At 40.9% G+C, this 21,888-nt stretch overlaps 1 protein-coding gene across 1 annotated transcript; it reads right to left on the bottom strand.

Moving 5' to 3' along the window:
- Positions 1-495: 495 nt before the first annotated feature.
- On the bottom strand, positions 496-21,888 carry TNFRSF8 (TNF receptor superfamily member 8). The gene is made up of 11 exons (XM_050909551.1): positions 21,817-21,888; positions 11,925-12,015; positions 8,214-8,339; positions 7,638-7,793; positions 7,442-7,535; positions 6,715-6,995; positions 6,392-6,502; positions 5,783-5,830; positions 4,607-4,632; positions 2,520-2,724; positions 496-1,014 (listed from the first exon to the last, which is right to left on the bottom strand). Exons 1-11 carry the CDS (start codon positions 21,886-21,888, stop codon positions 770-772), a joined length of 1,455 nt encoding a protein of 484 aa, XP_050765508.1. The 3' UTR covers positions 496-769.

Genomic DNA, 21,888 nt, shown 5'->3' with positions numbered 1-21,888 from the left:
CCTGTGGGGCTTCCATCAGAAGAGGCCATTTTGTACTCTTACCGATGATCTGAAGTAGTCAAAAAACATGAATCAGTCTTCAAAACTTAGAAAGAATGGCCTACAGTACAGTGGGCTTCAATTAGTTTTATTTGCCTTCTGTTTTCTGAGCCTGTGTGGCACCTTTTGATCCTATTTCCTCAAGCAACACGAAGTCCACAAACTTAAGAGTTCTGTTTGTGTTAGGGAAAACTGCAATTGTCATTACTTTCAGTCAAGAGTTGAGGCCTTAAGAAAAATACCATATGTTGCAAAATATATGACAAAATTGGAAGTATTGGTAATACTGAAACAGAAGCAACATATGAAACATGGCTGAGTCTCAAGCTTAACTCAGAATTCTGGCCAGAATTTTTATAGCTAATAGAAGTAATCAGACATAGTTTTCAATCCATTCCTTCATGCGGAGAAAGCAAGCTGCGAAACTTGAGTTGGCATGCAGATGTCCTCTGAATTTTGTAGCTTTGATTCAAATTTGTTTCCAGCATGATACTGGGAGAGAGAGGGAAAGAGAAATATTTGACGTCAGCTATGAAGGCCAACAGTTTGGATGATCCTCTCATTTGTTAGATGAAATAGGTTCTAGAACTCCTTGTTTGAATGTGTTTCAGTGTTTTACATGAGCTTTCAGATAATCTAAGGCACTATGTATTTACCTCCCTTATCATATATTCAGGCTTAGTGTCACACTGGATGTTTCTGTAGCTTCACACATCTTCTCACTGGGTTTTCACTTCTCAGTGGCAATGGTGGGGTGATGAAATTCCTTTCCCTCCTCTTCCACAGGAACCATTACATCATTCCCTGGAAAAGACTCTGTTTCCTGCTCTGGATAGTGCATTGCCAGTTCCTCTTCCATGTTTTCCTGGGCATCAACATTACTTTCACATCCTCTAGCAGCACAGTTCTTGCCACTAGGCACTTCTGAAATGGACCCCACAATAACAGTGTCAGCCTTCATGATGTATATTTTTTCTGAGGAAGGAAAAAAATAATGCTGAGCGTAGTTAACAATCACTGCTGACCCTAGAGATGGTTCCTTTTCATGCAAAATTTTTATTTGGTACTCAGTTTTTCTTTTTCTTTTTTTTTTCCTCCATTCTTTTTTTAATCAGAGGCATGCAGATCAAGCCCATCACTGTGAAAACACAGAATTCACTAACCCACTAAAGCTTTTAGAATTCACACATTGTAAGTTGTCTATTCCATTGTTTATTTATAAGGTGCTTTTAATTTTGAAATCAAAGCACTGAACATACTAAGTGATAAAGAAGGCCTGCACATTTTATACTACACCGTCTGGTTTTGGACCACTGTCAGTGAGACTCTGGGCATTTTAGATTAAGGAGACCTAGATCCCATGTGATGAAGTCACTGCACTATAGCTAGGACTACAGGAGAAAGACAAATTAGAAAAGGCAGTAAGATATTCACAAGAGTCTGTTAGAAGCAGCAATTAATCGGGATCTGGGGAAGATAGATATGGAGAATCCAAGGTTTATGCTCCTGCTGTTTCGAGAAGCAACAATACCTGCATTAAAAGCAGCCTTTGGGCAAGGATCAGCACTGTACAGAAATTCTGGGTAATTATCTGGGGTCTTAGGACCAGCAAAGAAATGAGCTTCTTTCCAGCGGAGAATCAATTACAAAATTTTCTAGGATAGACTTGAGCCTTGTGTCCAACTTGTTGACCCGACTCCTTTACAAAAGGTAAATAAGGCCTTTGCTATGGCTTGGACCACTACATTTTATTCAGAAGGATGCTGCAGATCAGACACTGTAGGTTATTGTTCACAATTGCTTGGAGATATTTGGGTATGGTAAGTCAAATCATCACATTCATCCCAAGTCCGTCACTCACAGAAAAAACAGAAAGGGTATTTAATAAGGAAAGGTCAGCTCTAGTAATAAAAAAAAAACAACCCTTCAAATAACCTCAAAATTGCGTTTGGAAACATTGCCAGAATGTCTCATGTAGACTGTGTCTCAGGTAACAATTCTCCCCCTGTGAGTAAGCTTCCTTGCCTGACTTTATCTCCTACCCTGTGCCATGGTCAAAGACTCTATGGGAACATATGGGAGACACATTTCAAGCTATTGCTGTGAAACCAAGAGAAGAAAATGATAGCTTGAGACATGTGAAGTACAACTTTCATTAAATATTACACCATCATTTTCCAGCTGACATATTTTGGATTTCAAATTTCTTCTGCAAATTTACATCTTCTGGAATGAAAAAGAGGAAGAGGAGCATTTTTCTGTCAGGTTCATAAGTGACTAAGGCAAATGTGAAAATAGGAAAGCATTATATTGAAATGAATAGATATACCAGAATTTGTGCGTCAAAGGTTCTGGAGATTCAGCTCCAACCTTTGTTAGAAGCTTTGGACACTTTGCAGATTATTAATAAAATCAGAATGACATTATGTGCCCATGGTTGAAAAATAGAAAAGGCAAGGGGGGGGGGAAGCAAGACTCACCAATTCGATTATTTGTGTGGTCTCTCACTCGAGAATCGATAGGGCAATCTGGGGCATTTCCATTGCTCTGTGTCACATCAGTCAGACTCAGATCAGGACTATATGCTTTTTCTGTGCTGGAGACCAAGTTATTGTTGGTTTCCAAAGGAAGGGTTCTGTCAATTAACTTCTCTTCTGGCCCACTGTCAGCAGTCAGTATGATCTTCTGCCAATACAAAGAGGAGAGTAGAAGTGGGGTGAATGTAAAAACAACACTGTGAAGATTGCAATAGGTCTACAGAATCCTCCTGTGGCAGTCAGAATAACATAATGTACTTCACAGCACCACTGTCACAGGGAGTAAAAAGTTCCAAAGTGCCTAACTGATATAGGAACTTAAGTTTCTTTGAACTAGGTTCCTGCATCACTTAAGGCCATATTTAAAAATAGCATTTGTAAGCTGAATTCACAGATTTTTGATGACATTTGCAAGAATGTACCTCACTTCCACTGAAACCAAGTTTCCTGGGCCTGCCTGGATGCTTTGGTAAATTCCACTGCCTTGTCTGCAATTTAGATGCCGATGAACCTTTGTAAACCCACCTATTTGTCATTTTGACTTTTTGCCACAAGTCTTATACTGTATGCTCTGTTGCAGGGTCTGCTATCCTGTAATACAGTAGCAGCTGCATTCTGGGGGGTTGAAGCTCAGTAGCACTTTTCAGCAAAGAGTGTAACATCAGTAAGAAAGATAGATGCTGGAGGTAAGAATTTTAAGGGATTTGCTCAGAAAGAACTTTAACAAGATCTTTTTCATATTTAGTTGTGAGATAAGTATCAGAGGACAAACCTGTACAGATGTGTAGTCATATGGTGAGAGAGTCAAACAGTCAAAACTGAAAATATATGGTTTAACTTCCTCTTAGATTTTGCAAAGACCTACCACGCTCCTATGGAAGAACAAAACAAGCCAGAGGTTGAACTGGTTGAACTTCAAAATGGAATTGCCTCAGCAGAACCTCAGGTAGGAGAAACAAGCTCAGACTAGCTATTAAGTGAAGAATTAATTACAAACAGTCCTTTAAAAGAGGAGCCAGAATCTGAGAGAGGCTAAAGGTCCTGCATCACAAATTTCTGATGGTTCCTAGCTTTGTTTCTGTTTCCACAAGGTTGGAAAGGAAAAAAACCCACCATAGTAAGATTTTGAAATGTGCAGTTTAATACTCTGGTTCATGTCTGACTCCCTATGAAAGCAAGAGTGGAAGCTCCCCACAATTCAGGAATTAGCAATGACACACTGAAATTATGATAGCTGATTGCAACCAGATTTATTAGAATAAGTAGTATCTTGTATGTGTGCAGATGTACAACAGTTAGAAGCAAACTGATTTAAAAAAAAAGGAACACACTAAAAAGTGTTTTAGCAGATACGGACATTTAAAGATAACAAGCCTAATAAACTGAGAAGACTCAGAGGATGAAAGTTGCTGTAATTTCACTGGAAGTGAGGGAATCAAACAGAGCTGTGATGATTTCAGCAGCTGAGGAACTGCTTTCTGTTGTTACCATATTGACTGATGTTTGTCTTGTTCATCTGCAAACTATACTGTTAAACCAGAAGCTGGTCCTGATGGAACGTCTTCCAGACAAACAATACCCACTGTGTACCCATATTACAGTCATGCCAAATCCTACAAAGAGGGAAGGTGACATGGAGGGAGACAGAAGAATACAAATCCCACTTGTGTGACTGGACCAGTAAGATAAAATGGGACTGACAAAGTTCTCCCAGAAGGTAGAAAAGGCATGTTCATCCTGTGATTTTGGATCTTGTCCCATACAATGCAACATGAATGGCGTAAGACCAAACCAAATACTCCATTCACAAGCAAGATTGGCAGCATCACATTATTTAACATCATATTAAACATGGCCCAAGACATGAAAGTAGCAAGTCCTAGTATATCTCATCGCTGCACCTAGAGGATCACACGTTGTAGAGGAAAGTCCAAACAAAAAGGCTGGCACTCTTTAACAGGACATTTACAAATATCATTGTTTACATTGGAATGGAAAGTGATCTGTTTTGGAATATTGCTCACACTTACTGCGCATTTGTTCACTAGATCAGAACCTGCAATGGAAAGAGGAAAAATTATCAGGAGAAAATTCACAGCAATCACAAGAATGTTAATATTTACTCTGAAAGATCACCTAGCCATGTCCTAAACTACTCTACTGCCCAACCCGGCTGCATTATGCTTTGTTTACCACTGAGGGCACACTTACATGACATGGCTGAGGTGAACCAGCAACATGTTGCTGCCAAGACTGTGATGTCCTGCTCTCCCCAATGCCCTTTGCGGCCATCACTATCACTCTCCCCACACCACAACTGGTATTCATCTAATGAAATGATGAACTGATTAAACTTTCTAGATAAGCAGAAGACAGGCTTATAAAAAAAAAAAAAAGTAAAAAAAATGTTAATAACTTTCTACTGGATTAGCAACTTGGATCAGTTCATCCTGTGGTCAGATGAATATTAAGGGGATGGGATTTTATGCGAGGATGGAGGAAGGGAACACTGGGGAGAGAAGAGAGGTGAGAAGAAGGGAGTGTACAGCATCCTTCTGTAGTACCATGAAGCTAGACAGGCTCAGGCCTATCTAATTTCACCCCGACATGCAGCCACCTTTATTTTCAATGCATCAGCTCTATAATGCCGCCCAGTAACAGTTTCTACTGTGTAAGGCAAGTGAGGAAGCAAAAAATTCCATTTTGAGAAAATTAAGCTGCACACGAGAGGTTTTAAATTGTATTCCTGAATAAGTGAGTATAAAAAGCTCTGATGTGTGGTGCTTAGGAGAATCTAACGCAACAGAAGAGAATGGATCAGTCAATGGAAATGGAAGTGCTGAGAGGGGATTAGTTAATTGGGCACAATGTGTGTACTCTAGGGGACCTGTACAGGTTGCTATGGCTAACACCCACTTTTTCTGGAACACGTCTCCCACATTTGAGTGCCCAGAAATTAATGGGGTGTTTTTCCAGGAAGGCCTGCCCGCACCGCCACATCGCGCAACCATTCCGGTGCAGTGGGGGAGAAGTGCCATCTAGTGGCCTGTCACCCCCAGGGCGTCACCTGCCTGCGCGGGACAGACAGGGCTGGCCTTCTGCATCACGTTTTAAATTAAAATTCCATAAAATAAAGTTCCATATTAAAACTATCCACTTATTCTTTAGACATACGGATTACAATTCCTGGTCCATCAGTCACTCACCTTGAGATTGAAGCCCGGATTTGTGTGAAGTGACGGAATACAGATGTGCTGATAAAAGAAACCATTCCTTTAGCAAAACTCATCATGGAGCGTACAGGCTCTAACAGCTTTACCACACCCACAGGTCTACAACCAACCTACAACGTGCACATCCTGCTTTCTATAAAAGAGGGAATGTGGTTCTGCAGGCACACCCCACATGTAACTCTAGGCAAAGCTACAGAGAGTCAGTATCAGTAAAAATAACTCTTCCTCTCATGCTCGAAGTCCAACCCCATTCCTGGAACCAACAAATACTCACAAAACACTTCAGGTATCACTTAATATTAGTGTCTGTGCTGAGAGAAGAAACCACTGCTTACCCTTTCCCCACCCAGCTTGTAGTATCTTCCTCCATAAATTCACAGCTGCTTCAATCTTTCTCTCATGTTCTCCAACATGCTGCATGAACAGTTTGCCTAGAACCCTTATCTGGCCCACGTTCACCAGAGAGTAGTGAGCATTCTCTTCCTCAATGACCTCCACAAAATTTTGGGATATTTGTGTTCCCAGTTGGCATACACTTGGAGATCAAACAGCATGCTATGTATTACAGCTTTAAAAACTCACGCTTTCCTTTGAAGATGAGGATCCGCTTCTTGCAAACCTTCCATTTCCAAAATAACAGCATGCCCATAAGTAGCACTATCACAGAGAGAACCACTCCCCAAAGAACTAGACCTATAGCACAGAAAGGGAAAGGGAGCATAGGAAAGGCTAAGAAAAGGCAGAAGGGGAACTATTAGTAGATCTATGTGTTTGGACATAGATCCATGGACATCATTTCACAAGTTGTAGGGGATTTGCAGGAAGCTCCCACATAAAAATTGCATTTACCAAAGAGATATCCAAATAAAACATGCTAGACAGAGTAAATGCTTTATCTTTGTTACCTCCCATTGTCGTCTCCCCCTTGGCTGAGGTGGGAAAAGTGCCAGCCAAAGCTTTCTCCTCAGGAGTTGAACTGGGGTTTTCAGTTGTAGCGGCACTTAAAAGGATACTAGCAATGGTCACCATGTTCTCCTCAAACCTCATTAGGTCAGAGTTATTTGTTTCATTGCTGAATCTCATGGACAGAGTGCTTGGGATGAGGTAAGTGGGCAACTGGTCCAGGCAAACCTGATCGTGTGTGGCATTTCCTTTGCTTAGTGCTACTTTGTTTAACTCAGCACAGCTAGGGAATGAAAGAGAACAGTGTATCAGCGCTAGAGGAAACTGGCATGATACAAGATAAGAGTATTTTCCATGTGACAAACATCCCTTTGGTCATTTTTGTACCACCTGCATTTATTGCTTCCAGTAAAAAAGTCATTAACCTTCTTCTCACCCCTGTGGCATTAATTCTCGACCTGGATGCAAACCTGATACTCACACGCATGTATAATTCCACTGTACTTAGTAAACTAAAAATGAGGCAAGAGGGATTCCTTTCTTCCTCCAGTACAGAGCTGTGCCACAGGTATAAAGAGAGGCCTTCTAAACTCTGCACATAGGCCCAAAGCTATCCCATTGCCTCTAAAATAAATTTGTATACTTTGCACCACAAGTGACAGGTGTCCCTTTTCGTCCTTTATTAACTTTAATTAATTAGTTAGTCACTTGAAAGAACTATGGACTTACTTCGTGTGGGGCTTGCAGATGTCAGTGCTGGAGTTTTGATCAGAGAAAGTCCCAGAAGGGCACTCTTCACAAGTAACATCATTTGTTGAGGTGCCTGAATAAAAATAATGACTGAGGACCGACCAACCAAAATGCATCAGGTCCAGGCCTATGGCCAAGATCAGAAAAGGTAAGCTAGATAAGTAGGAATTCCTACCTCTGACTTTGACTCCAAAACCAGGCTTGCAAACAGTGTGCTGTTGGCATCGTATGCAGGTGTTCAGAACAGCGGTTTGACAGAACAGGCCTGGTCGGCACTCACACACGCGGCTAGAATTGAAGGAGCAGGGCTCTTTCTCCACAAGGTCAGATTCTGTGGGGAAGAAACAGATGTGGTAACAAAGGATCACCCTGCAAGGAAAACGTAAAGCAGGGGCCAAAGCTGAGCAACATCAGTTCAAAGGCTCAGGAAGCAGAACAGGCTGCTGGCACTCTTCGTGATGGCAACTTAAGTCATGAATAATTGGAGAAGCCTGTAGACAATAGCTTGTAATACAAGACAGAAAGCAGAAATCAGACTTGGATAGCATCGGATGAGAGAATTTTTAGGTAGTCCCAGGTCACACAGGAAGCGATACTGATTATGTGCAAGGTAGCATTCTGCTCTCTATATCAGTAACCAAGGATGGATAATTTTGTTGCTGGAAATTCTAAATGAATAAAATATAAATAAAGTGTAAATAAAATATATAGAGAGAATATAACTGTGAGGTATGTGTGAGGGAAAGCAAACCTTCTGCGCATGATACACAAGCATCACATCGTGGCTTTTGGAATGCTTCGTTCACATATTGTTCAGGTCCACATCTCATGCAGTCTTCATCTGGGTCCCTAGGACATGCTTTCTTTTTAACGTAGCCTGGAGAAAGAAAAACAAAATATGCAGAATACCTGTTCAGAATCACAGGAGACAGCCATCCTGAAGTGTTCTTGTATGCTCATTTACCTGTTAGACACACTACCACAGTCTTCTCTTTGTACCTATCATTTGATTTCTCTAGCGCATTTTTGCCTTTCCTATTCAAGTGTGAAAGGATCACAGCTGTCCTGTTACAACAGCACTATGCATGGTATTATCACAGTCAGTATGGATTGCTGCAGAATGGGGACATGGCAAGGCATTTGCTGACAGAAAAGACCACCAACTCTGCAGTGAGGGCAATATTGTCCTGCCATTACTAAGTTCCCAGGCAACTGTTTTTCATGTTTTCTTCTTGACTATCGCTACCGAGTCCTGATATTTTGCTACCTAAGGCATCACTTTTCCTTTCAAAAGCTGCCAGAATCACCTAGATGCACATGGATTCATGCAGGGACAACCCCATCTCCTATGTTCAGAATGGGAGGTTACAAGATGGTAGGTACTTCTTGAGCTGTGCACTATATACCCCTAGCAGGTTTGCAGTAGGTTGCTTTCTGAGCAGTCCTGCTAGTTTTACAGTTGCCTTGACGGTTGTGAGATGGTTTAAGTTTCCAATTGTTTTCCTTTAAACCAATCAAATTACATATATATGTCTTTCTGATGCTGGATGTACATGCTATACACTTTCTCTGCTCAACACTTCCAACTCACCTGGACTCATTGCTCACAGTTTGCAAGCACACTACCCTGGATCTCGCAGACCTTCTGTGTATATGCAGCATGCATGAAGTTGAGCAGCTGGCTGAACTGGATGACCTCTGGAGGTCTTTGCCAAACTTAAGCTATTCTATGGCTCTATGTTTATGTCTGGTAATCATTTCCTAGTGACTAGCTTTTAAAAGCATCTGTCTGGCAAGCTAGGTACAATAACCAGCTAGGAGTATGGATAGGCTGGGACAGAAGCATTCCTAATGTTTCAGCTCCTGAAGCAACAGATGAGGTATTCTACCACTGGCCGTAGTGCCAAAGAAATCAGAAGGCGCAGTGGTCAGCTGTGACCCTGTGGCCTTCCCAGGAGGTAGAAATAACTACCAGAGGGTAAGGAACAGCAGCAGTGGCAGAAGCAAAAGGAAAAGCTAAAGCAACAACGTAAAGATAGGAAGAGCTGAATGTTTCACAGGTGGAAAACGGAAGGAGAGAAACAAATCCTAGTTTCAGCACGCAGCCTGCATCACCCAAACACAAAGAGTTAACCACAGGGAGGGGGAACCTAGCAGAGAAATAACTCACCTACTATGCATTTTGGCAAGCATGATGTAGGAGTGCAGGTAAAAACAGCTGTGCTATATTTGGCCCACTAAATACCACCAGACAAGCATCAACCACATCACTCCTACCTCCTCAAAACTACTTGTCTGAGACTATTCTTTTCAAGGTGGGGGCTGATTGCTGAATCTCAGTGCTCAAGCTGCACACGTGTACCTGCACATGTGTGTCATTTTCCCCTTCCTCCCCCAACGACCCAAAAGCTTTAACTTCAGTTATTTGAGATTTCCTGTACACATGGGTGCCTCCCTTGGGGGATGTGTGCCCCAGGTGCAGTAGCTTTGAAGTTTGCCTAACAGTGTCTTCTGGTCCTGTTCTCCACTGATTGTGTTCATAGCTCAACAACCAGATAAAAGCCTGAGCAGTAGGAATACCAGCTGCAATCACCTGTACAGAAAACTGTACTGAAAGTAAGTAGATGAAATAAGTGTTTTAAGTGTTTTTCTTTTGTGAGTATGTGCATGCATTCACTCCTGAGGATTTGCTGTTAACTGTGGGTGGGAAATTATCTTGAGTGTTGACTGCAGCACTATCTTGTGGAGCTGGATACCTGATTTAGAGTCAAAACCAAAAAAACAACCAAACAAAAAAGGTAAAAAACCATAAACAGAATAAACAGAACTGAAGTGGAATACCAACTTCTGCATAACATGAGCTGTTCTAGCATATACCATTATTTCCCATGAAAGTCTGTTCCCTTGACAGGAGGGAAATATTTTGTTCTGTGATGACAGAAAGAAAATATTCTTCTGGTATCCCAGGTATGAAGTCTCATTTTACCTGCACAAGAATTAAGTACATGAGAAGAGATGTGGCAACTGTAGAGATTGATTAGAAGGATCTCTTGAGGTTTGGTTTGAAGTTTATCTTGAAATTGAACTTGAAATTAACTTCGAAACAGAGGATGGCTTGCATGTGGGCCAGTGTGCTCAGATTGAAAGCTGTACATCTGTGGGCTGGAATACCAAGGAAAGTAAAGCCAGGCTGCATCAAGAGTTTGAGATGCTCCACTTTGATTAAATGGAATTTTAGAAAAGCTTCTCTTTCTTTGCAGTGAGCAGTCAAGTTAGTAGCAGATATGAACAGGTTAGTGCTTGAAGGAGTAGTGGAAGATTAAAATGAAAAAGGATTCTTACGAGTTTCTGTTGTGAAGAAGGCCCTGGAGGATGTGAAGAGATGTCCAAGACAGACATCAAGTTGTGGCAACAAAATGAATTTCAAGAGTAAGCAGAGGTGAAATGATTGAGACTGGTGGATCATTACAGCCAGATGTAAATCAGATCTCTGCTTTTTACAAGACCTCACTATGACATTTGTCATTATGGGAGCTTTTGTAAAGTATGGTTTTGAAGGAGGAAAGAGCTTTTCTTGGGACTGGCTCAGAGTCAGGTCCCCACCCCTTTTCTTCTTTTACAGGACCAGCTTCCCCATCCCTTGGTCTTGTTCACTTATACAACTTCTGAACGATTCTAGTGGTGTGGCCAGCAGTACAAGATGTCCCAGTGGGAACCCCGATGTAACTGCATGCAAATGCTAGCAACCAAGTGTGAAACCTCTCTTTATTATTAGAGCACAAATAAATGTCAAAAATTTCCTTTCAAAAAAAGAAAAAGAAAACATTTCTCTAAGAAGAGATTGACGATGGTGAAGTACCATAAAATGCCCCACCCACTGAGGGTTTTTTTGGCCAATAGGGGGAGTTTCAGACATTTCCAGAACTCTTGTCTCACCGAAGTGTTTCCTGCTTCTGACCTCATGTGCCTCTGAGTCACAACTAGCTTCCGGCAAAGCTCACTGACAAGGGGCTGTTCCCTTTCTCATGTGAGACACTTTCTAAACTGTTTTGACTATGAGGATAATGACAGATTTTCCACACCTTCATTTTATATTTTTTGTCTCTGATCAGTAACTTATTTAGCCTAATTTCACTGCACTATTTCACACTCTGAGGCAAGTTGAAATGAATTCTTAGACCTGCCTACTTCTAGCTACTTCAGAGTGTCAAGTCAACCGATAAAAAACGCATAAAAAATTCTAGCAAGTTATCTTGTTTGCAATTTACAGATTGTTTGCATGCAGACTGAACAGAAGCAGGGCATTGGAGTATAAGTTCACATCTGGATCCACACTAGATAGTGATTCATGGAATTGCACTTTTCTTCAGGGACAAAATGCAATTCTGCAGATAGACATGGTTCCTACTATCTCTGCGAGAAAGGCTCCGTGTTAATTTGACTGAGTTATAAACATACTGACCTGAGGGACACTGGTAACAGCAGCTTCGTGAAGTTTCATCATAGAACCAATTCTCAAGTGTATCACAGCGATGAGATGGGGTTAATGATGTCTAGAAATTGAAACCGACAAAAGACACAATTAGAAAACAATTAGTTCTGTATTAGAGCAGATCCCGGTATCTGTCTCAAGTGATGGTAGTTGCAGACGGTAAGGAAAAGCCCACAGCTTTTTGAAAGTTCAAGTATCCCCAAAGCAACTAAATTACTGTTGCCCATATGCTTAAGCAAAGATTGCAATATGCAGTGTATTTAGCAATAATTCAATATATATCTTCACTCAGCAGGTTCTTTTATCTGAAAGTCATTTAAACATAGGAATGGAATACTGTAGCCCAACCTGTGTATCAAGCATTTCAGCGCTCAGAAACTAACTCCTTGTTTCATACAATAGAAAGGGTAGTGGCATTGCCCTACAAAAATGTTTTTCAGCCAATGCTCCAAACACCCTTTGAAACCTAGCTGCAGGATCACTAAGATCACTAAGAAAAGCTTGTCTATTAGTCTGCATCTCCTTTAGAAATCTTGTAGCAGTTAGAAAATTTTAAAAAAGGCTAAAAATCGCTGTCCGGAAATGATCCCATGTTAATTTGAATAAGGATTTTTCTAGAAAATAAAAAAAAAGAATCCCTAACATCTGTAACAGATTTCCAGCACTGTGTGCACTGGAATAAGAGGTGGTGTCATAGTCAGCATCACCTAAATCTAGCTAGATCGGCTGTAATCCACAAAGATAATTCTTGTTTGCAGCAAACAAGTCTTTCTGTTCAGTTATTTATGCAGTCATAATGCTTGAATTTAGCAACCTAAAGATGTGTTTATTATAAACCAATAAATTGTTTTACTTATCATTTAGGGGCAAATCCTACACTGAGAACAAGAGGGTTTTGCCTTGAAACAAATGCTGCAAATACTCACACAATGAAGCCCTTATTCAAAAAACTAATCCCACTTCTATTGTGAGTGAAGGTTTTCAGGAACAACCTTTGGTTTGACTACATAACCGATACTTGTTTAGTTAAAAAAAACTCCACACAATAGTTCTAATATTAGCTTAGAAAATGAGACTCAGCTATGAATTGTATCAAGAAGCATGTAATATGACTTCATTTTTGTATGGCAGGGCCACTACATGCTCTGGGAAATTACAGTGCTACAAGTTTTCTGATGAGAAAATCTGATTTTTGAATTTGGCATCTCCCTTAATAATCCCCTAAAAATGTTATCTGAATTTCATTTTCAGTATTTGCTAGAAAGTATAAATGGTAATTTTTTGTAAAGACTCAATCAGCAGATTCCCCAGAGATTTTCCCACACGATATTGGGTAGAGCAGTTAAATATTTCAGAAAACCTACATCTCACTTTCTGCAGATGAATTTCCCATTGGCCTTTGAAATAATACCTACTGTCTCCTATTGCCTTTGTATGCAGTGCAGAATCTTACTACCTAATTAATTTCACAGCCGTATTCTCCTGTTTAATACGCTGTTCTTTTCACAGCAGGACCATAAAACACAGAAGTTATTTAAGTTGCCCCAGGTTACATCAGAAAATAGGAACTTGCAGTCAAGGAGGAAATTAACAGAAGGACAAGAAATAGAAACATATTGAAACCATTAAATTTCATCAAGCTCTGGTAAGAGAACTGAGAAATGGTGCCTGACACATTTCTGCACTAACCACTGGGCCACACAGCCTCCCTACAGAGCATTTTTTCTAGCTTACTGTATAGAGGAAATAGCAGATGTCTGCTTGCTCAGCCTGACTCAAATCAAGTTTACAAATGTGCACTCCGTATTTTTCTTTTCTGAAGAGGAAGCCCTAGACCGTAGGAAAAGGAAGTGGAATCTCCTTGCATCTGCGTGGAGAAGCACCCTGGTTAGCCAGCCACTCAGACTAAATTGAATAACAGGAAATGACACGAGACCAGTCACTAGACAAAGGGTCATTCAGGAGTCACTTCTGTGATATGAAGTGAATTAACTAGTTTTATAAAGAAAATTTATGAAACAAGAGCATCTTGGCTATAGCTAAGTCATCTTGGATTAGTTTCTCTGTAAGAGCTATGGGAAGTCACCACAAAAAGCTGATCTTCTCTTCCTGGTTCTCCTGGGCAACCAACTCTGGCTGCAAGTGATGCTGAATTTTAAACCAGGGTGGGAACAAAATTCTTGAATGATTTATGCAGCATATAAGCTTACAGCTTATTTAATTGTCTCTCTGGGGGTTTAAATAAAGGAATAGTGTCTGTGTAAAAGTGTGAGGAAACAGTTGCTTTTTAAAAAGCTACCTTGTCTAAAATATTGAAATCAGGAGTGTAGGATTAGATTCTGCTCTTAGTTACAGCAATGCAAATTCTGATTATTAATTTGACCTGATGCTAGTGCTGTGATAAATTGCTGCACGAACTATGCATACATACTACACAAATTATGAAAATATTCATACGAAAGAAAGTACTCAACCTTTTTTTTTTTTCCTTTCCACAAGAGGGCAGCTATATACTACAGCCAGCTACATAATACATGACATCCGCAGCTTCACCACAAATGCTGCTTTCAAGTATCCAGTTACGAGCGCAGCTTTGTAGCCACCTTTACTGTTTACTGAGCCAAGCCCAAGGTGCTCTGCTGTAAAAAGAAGTCATTTTAACAAATCATGACATGATTTCTATGGCTAAGAAACCGCCTTCTGAAGACCCCACCACTGCTAATCTGTAGCTACCTGCAAAATGTCTTTAAGAGTTGCCATCTGTTCAGTAGAGGTGTTTCATGAGTATGAAACTTACTATAGATCCTTTCAGTGATAAATAATGTACATATCAATGCTCAGCATCAGTCATCATCTCCCCATTCTTGTCATTTTTGCCCTCTAAATCATAAAGTGGTTTGATTCCTAGTGTGACCTGTAACAGCAATGCAATGATGCAAAGTTCTGCTCTTAAACTAAGCAGAAAGGTTGGCCCTTTGTAGACAGCGTACTTTTAAGGTAAGGACCTGAGTATAAACCAAGCCCCCATACCTCTAGCATTTCAGGCTTAAAAGCTCAAAATAAATTACATAAGCAAAACTGGCAGTGTGGAAAGACAAGTGTCACTAAAAATGATACGGGCTCTGCTGCTTAACTTACGCAAGGTGTTTTGTAAGCTAAATTTCAAGTTTTCATGCATCTGGAATACAAAATCTTGCACTAAGAACCCACCAAAACTTCCATGAGTTTTTGGGGGAGTGAAACAAATTGGTGCCTAAAAGCAAAGAACATGCCTTGAAGAAATGGCAGAGATGAAGAGCCAAGGTCTCAAAATGTTCTGATCTTCCATAAAATGATGGTGCCAACTCATGTTTTGCAGAGGTTTGATGAGGCTGCTTTTGGGAAAAGGGTGAAGGGAAGTCAGCCCTACAAGGATAATGTAATTTTCATTTTTCTGCCTATGTGTAATGAATATCAGGGTAATAAGTTAACTAAAACAAAAGATAACCAGCCAAAGATATGAAGTGAAAAGGGAACAAAAATGTGCATTATCAGTGGGTAGCAATAGGCCTGAACTGAGGTAATTTACCCACTCAATGACTGAACATTTGAATTACCTCAGTTTCACCACCTGTAACTACTCTTCCCGCATGTAAATTACCACCTCTGACATCTCATCTACAATTAGGGAAATTAGGGTGCAAGTTTGCAATAAAATATTGGCTTGTTTGATCTTTCATTTTGATGAGCTCAGTATTTCTAATTAGGAAGAGATCGCTGGAAACAATTCACCAAGAAACACAGGGAATTCTAGATTCTGTATTTTCCAGTCCCACTCCCTTCACGACTCAGTGCTTCTGGAAAGCTACCTTATGCATTTTCTTGATTTGACCATCATCTTAGATCTCTGTGTGCAAGAAGACTCCAAGTGATAAGATTCATGTGTTTGGGCTTTTTTGTTCCTCAGCTGTTGGCTGCTCCTTTTTAACAGCAGAAATCTAGACATCAACCATCAAATCCATCCAAATTTGGAGAGCCTGCAAAATACTTAATGCATATTTGTCTTCCTGTTCCTGGACAGAATGATGACTGAATGCTGGGGTTACAAAATATTTTAATGCTGATGAACCAATACTGTTAAAAAGCGAAAAATATTTCAGTGGCTTGGCCAAAAAAAGCATTAGATTTCCACAGAATTATGGAAACAACATATGTGCATAACTTCTCAGAAATTAAGGCTGTTGAACCGACATGTCTATTTCCATTAGTGACTTACCATTTCTATATAGTGGTAAGCCTACTACAAACTGCAGCTGGAACACAAACCGGATTTCTAATCCTCACTTGGTAAATATCAAAATGACTTGGGTGAACTCCTGCTGTCTGAGTAGTCCAGTACTGAGCTTGGACCTCCAGGCTCAACTCTGTGTAAACCCACAGCAACGTGACAGTGAGGCCACCACAAGCCTGAGGGCAGGAAAAGGCCCTGTAGCTTAATGTTCAAGGCTGGTGGTTCCGTTCCTGGCTCCATCATTGCTCAGCCTTAGATGTGTTACTTTAAAGTCCTTGCTGTACTGGGTCCAATGTCCATCTACAATTATGGGTATTTTTGTGGTGGTAGCACCAGGGAACCCCAGATAGGCTCTGTAAGAGCATACAGGATATACTGTCCCTCCAGTCCCACCGGGTCCTCAACTTTAGATTTGCTTGCTTTTACCAAATCTTGTCCAAACTGTCACCAATGGTGCTGTAAACACTTCTTATCCTGCCAACACTCACAGTTCAATTGTTAAGGGGAGCACAACTGCTACCAGTCAGTCTGCTACAGCAGAACTTACAATTTACGTTGTCTCTAGCTTTTCCAGTGAAACATAAAAGCATCTTTCCACTCAAAAAAACCTGGGTAAGCAGTTTGCTGAGGAGGCCATCACATGCTGTTTGTAATCAAAACAGGCAGGGGAAAAGCTAGTTGTCTTCTAACACAGTGGCTACAAAGGAATCTGGTGACAGCACATAACGATCCTGTTTAGACGAGGGAAATTCTGAGAAAAATTCCCACTAACAGTAGCAGCATTGATCTCCCCAGCACAGATACACACTGTTTTGAGCTGCAGAGACCTGTTTTGAGCTGCGTTACCAATGGCTGCAACTGTGGGAGCCTGCTATGTACTGGGTTTCCAGTATTGTGACTGAGATGATGGTAGCCAACAGTGGAAGCTTTTAAAGAAAATGTCCCTCTTGTCAAGCCTTAATCAGAACAGGGATCACCTAAAAGAAGGGAGGGTATCACAAGGGCAATGAGGAGAAAAGGGGAAAATTCATGTAAAAAGTGGTACTTTATCATATGAGGGCTCAAGAAGAACACAGCAGGAAGGAAAAGCATATGCGCTTTTACTGCTCTCATTGCCAACAAAAATCTCAGCATTAAGACGTTTCTAATATATTTCTGGTTGTGAGTGCTTGGACAAAACCAAGCATTATAAAATATTGGATAAGACACATAAGGTTTAACTACAAAATAGTGAAAGCCTTCTGCCTTGGACCATTACCCCATTTGTTAGTATGAACTTAAGTCAAACAATCCTTTTTTAATACGTTCTAGGATGAATTTAACCCTGTCTCAGAAAAAAAGATGAACTTAATTACTTTGACTCAGGATTGTGTGAATATCACTAATAAAACTCATTTTTCCAGAGCAAAACCAGTTTATTTAAATTAAGACTCTTTGTTAGGCAGAAGCTGAAGGTTAAGGTTTGACTTAGCAGGTCCTAGTTGCTCATAAATAGCTCTTGAAATGAAAGGAAGGGATAAAGCAAAGGAGACAGAAAAAAGTTTCAGCCTCGCATTACAAAACCTCAACACTATCACCTTCTTACAAAAAAGCATCAGCTGTGAGTGTTGGGGTGGGGGGTTCACCTTCTTGATTCCATGGTCCCTGTGTGTAGAGGCCCACAAAAAAGAAAGTGCTAAGAAATCCTCCGCTTACAGTGTTGGCCATTTCTCCTTGCTCCAGTATGCTTATAGAAATTGTCAATTAGCCAGTGAGAGAAGATTCACTTCATCATTTTTGCCCCTTACTACTTATTTTGTAGGGAAGGATTTGTGCATAAGAACTTTCACTTCTGCCCCATTCCCTCCTCTTCTTCCTGGAATGCCTAGAAACGCTGAAGAGTGTGGTATAATCCATACTCAGCAGCAACTAGCATGCGGCTTTGCTTCATCAAGGAAATCTCCAATAAGTTTTACAGAACAAACTCTCCTCATCTCTGCAAGGAACAGAATGAAATGCAGTAACCTCAAAATTCTGTTTAATTAACATTCAAAGTATTTTTCTCTTTCATCTTTTGCCTGTCCCTCCTCCTTACCCACTCTTGTCTGAATCTCAAGACCGACAGAAACAGAACTCAGGTTCTGCCAGGGAAATTCAAAATTCTAGCACAATTTCACTTTTTAAGGCATCATTTCCTAGTGTTTCCTGAAGAAAAGAAAAGGAGACGTTGTACATTTCCCTGTCCCCTCTCCAAAAGATAATCCAGTCTCAATGAAGAAATACCAATTTTATCCCAATGACATATAGTATTGTCCATTAGTACTTACAGTTCTGTTCGTCAATACGTATTATAAAAAAAACTTTAAAATTCAAGGAAGACCACAGAAGTATTGGTGGGTAGGGGTGAGGAATCCAGCTGTGGTGGACAGTAGGTCTTTTTCCTTCCTTCTGATTCTGAGGAAACTCTGAATGGATGGGTCTGTACTAAGAATGTATTAGCAAAGTGGGAATATGTGTCTATTATAGCTATGCTAATCCTGTGGCTCTTTGCCATCCAAGGGTGCAATCCCACTTCCCCTCTCTTGCCTGTACCCACATTTTCCTTCCCCTCTAACTCCTTGATTGTTTAAGACAGAGCAATTGTGTTTCCAGAGGACGAATCAGTTCTAGGAGTTCATTTGACTGAAAACTCTGCTTTCTGAATTTATGAAGTTGGTTTTCAGGGGGTTACTGCACTGAAACAACTCACCCTGTGGCTGCACAGTCACTTGCACTAAATTCAATGCAAGAAGGTTGGTGGCACTGTGTAGCCAGGAGCAGGGCCTCCCCTTTGCGTGACAGGTCTCTGCTGATGGGCACAGCTGTAACGGGAAACCTCACAGACATTATTTCTGCATCTGTCTACTATATCAGAATTGATTTGATCTGGACTGGACATGAGGACACAACACAGAGTTAATGCTGCTTTATGCCGGCTGTAGAGGAAGAGACAAATATTTAAACTAACAAGAAGGTAAGCTGGTGTAGTAAACAATTGCCAGTGTAGCACAAAGCCTGCCACTACAAAGTTAATCTGTCCACATTTTTTGAACAAATTTGAACAAGCCACGACTCTACATGAGACTAGAAATTTGCATCTGGTTTTGCTCTAATACAAGGAGTTCTTAAATTGGATTCAGTGTACTGTTCAACCGGAGGGAGACAGAGACTGAATTTCACAAATCTTTTACTGCATGCACTTCAAATAAAGGTTTTTGATTTAGCAGGAGCTGGAATACATCTTGTGAAAGAAAAGACCACAATTCATATCCTGTTCGGACTGCTCTGTAACAGGATGGCCAGGGATCCCTTGGCTTAGTGCTTTCATTGACCTATCAGGCCAACCATTTTTTCTTTTTTTAAAGCGTTGCAGATCAAGGCCTGATTAAATAAAGCAAACATATTTGATACAAAGCATTTGGGTTTTTCAGTGCTTGCTTTTGAGAATTTGTTTTAGAAAATAGGCTTTTTGTAGCTTTTCTCACTTTCCTTGTATCTACAAACATGTTTGCTATTCCAATTTAAAAAATGGCAATTGTAAAGATGGTGCTGAATTCAGTAGGCTACTCTGCAATTCAGTCAGGACAAGGTTTGACTCATTTATTTATGGTCTTTTGAGCTCATAGAGAAAAAGTGATGGTGAGGCAGAGTAAGAAATCAGCTTGCTACAAATGAGCTGTAAGTCAGGAAGAAAGCATATTACGGTAAAAAAAAAAAATCTTCTACCAGCATTGGCTATTCTAGAACTGACTAATACTGTAGCAAAACAGTTGACTCCCTTTCAAGCTTCTATCCAAATTCTAACAGTACAAAAGAAGCTGATAATCTAAGACTTCAAGTAGTCAAGCTTCATCTGCTTGATAGTAAAGACATTATTAACAAGTGAGAGTTAACTGAATATTAAAACGAACAAAACCCAAACTGTGGACTCAAATGAGGTGCAATATGGTTTAAAATATGACTGATAAGCTGTGACTTGCTCACATTAAACAGTATCACTGGTACTCCAGTAGCAGTAAAAGCAAAGGTCGCTGTGATAGAGGCAATACAGAAAGACAGTGAAAAGCCAGTTGCTTATCCCAGCAAGATCTACATATTTATTCCAGATAACTGATGATTTTGCAGTGAGTCTGAGTGTTGACAATGAGTATCAGAAAACCAGATTTTCTCTCTGCCCCTTTCATTTTGTGAACAAAACACCAAAAGTGATGTGAAATAGCAAAAATACCATCTTTTTTCTATTGCCTTTCTCCTAAAGCAGTTTGCATTCAGCAGACTGGGCAAGCTTATCTGAATGCCCTCCTAAGTATTCCTCAGGTGGGTAAGGACTACAGACTCCAATCCTATAGAAGAACAGTGATCCTTCTATATTTCAAGAAGGAGACAGTGGCAGGACAGATAACCATGGCAAAACAGAGCAAACTTGCAATGTGGGAGGGGAATTTACAACTAAAGACACGAGGGCAAACTTCTACTCTTATCAAATGAGCCAGGAGGATCTTTTTCAAATGTCTATGAAGAGGATGCAGGACTCAGTTATTTTCAAAGATCTAATCGGATTCAGTTTCTTGTAAAAAATCTCCTGACAGCCCAAGTGATGTGCTATATCATTCATTTACAATGTACAGACAGGTGCCTTAGGCTAGTATATGCTCATATTTCCACTGCAAGGGAAAACAGCCCATTTCAGGATCCAACGCAGCGTGTAATTACTCACCTACTTGACTTTACCTATGCAAAGAGCCTCTGCAACTGACCTTTTTTTTGTGTGTGCGTGCATAAGCGTCAGCCAGGGAAATTACCTGGATTTATGCCAGGTGCTGAGGGCTCGTTGCCACGTGATCCACTAGGGAGGAGTGGGTAAGTGGCGGGGGGGGGAAGCAAACCCACAAGAGATGATACGATCTGAGCAGGGAGCTAGCTTGCATCTATAGCATCAGCTGAGTGCGACTAGTGGGCTATGTCTATTTTAAGTCAATTTGATGCAGAAATAATAGCCCATTCATGAGGAATTCAGTGTCAGAGGGATGGGCGGTTGTAAAGAGGAAGGTATTTTATTGAGTTGTTTGCCTCTACACATTTCAGTTTGCCAGCCCTGACTCACATCAGCAGAGTGAGCAGAAGCCCTCCGAACCAAGCTCTGCAAGGAACGTGCCTGTCACAGAGCACCTGGCCATCCAGGCAAAAATAAAAGCCACTCACCCAAACAAACGAGAACAGTCCCCCACCCCATCAAATCTTTCCTCATTCCCTAGCTGTGATGTGCGTGGAGGTGCAGTAACACTAGCAATGCCAACAAAAAGATGCAGATCATAGCTCGTATCCCCTGCTCCTGCCTGCAAAGTTCCCAGAGAGGGCAAACTCTCCTAGCTGCTCTGCTTTATACCTTTATCTCCTGACAGGTCTGCTTTATACCTTTATCGCCCTGTGTTGTACAAAGCCTGTTTCTGTGGATGCCCACTACCAAGCACCCAGCCTATGGGCAGGATAGCCTTGCAGCCCAGAGTGCCCCCAGACCTCTCCAGGCTCCTGCACCCTGAGGGGCTGCAGGATCCTGGTGTCACCCTGCCTTACCTGTGGGGCTGTCTGGATATCCTGGAGAAGCAGCAGGAGCCACAGTCCTAGTGCCAGGCTGCAGGCAGCCAT

The sequence above is a fragment of the Gymnogyps californianus genome, chromosome 21, assembly GCF_018139145.2.
Source record: "Gymnogyps californianus isolate 813 chromosome 21, ASM1813914v2, whole genome shotgun sequence".
Classification (NCBI taxonomy): Eukaryota; Metazoa; Chordata; class Aves; order Accipitriformes; family Cathartidae; genus Gymnogyps; species Gymnogyps californianus.
This window is presented reverse-complemented; position numbering and strand designations above follow the sequence as displayed.

Bases quoted from the DNA above. Each gene is read 5' to 3' on its own strand.
- TNFRSF8 (XM_050909551.1), bottom strand. From the start codon at position 21,888: ATGGCTGCCTGCAGCCTGGCACTAGGACTGTGGCTCCTGCTGCTTCTC. The intron at 12,016-21,816 runs GTAAGGCAGGGT...TTCAATTTCTAG, and splicing joins ATATCCAGACAGCCCCACAG to ACATCATTAACCCCATCTCA. The intron at 7,794-8,213 runs GTTTGCTTTCCC...TCTTCCCCACAG, and splicing joins TTGTGTATCATGCGCAGAAG to AATCTGACCTTGTGGAGAAA.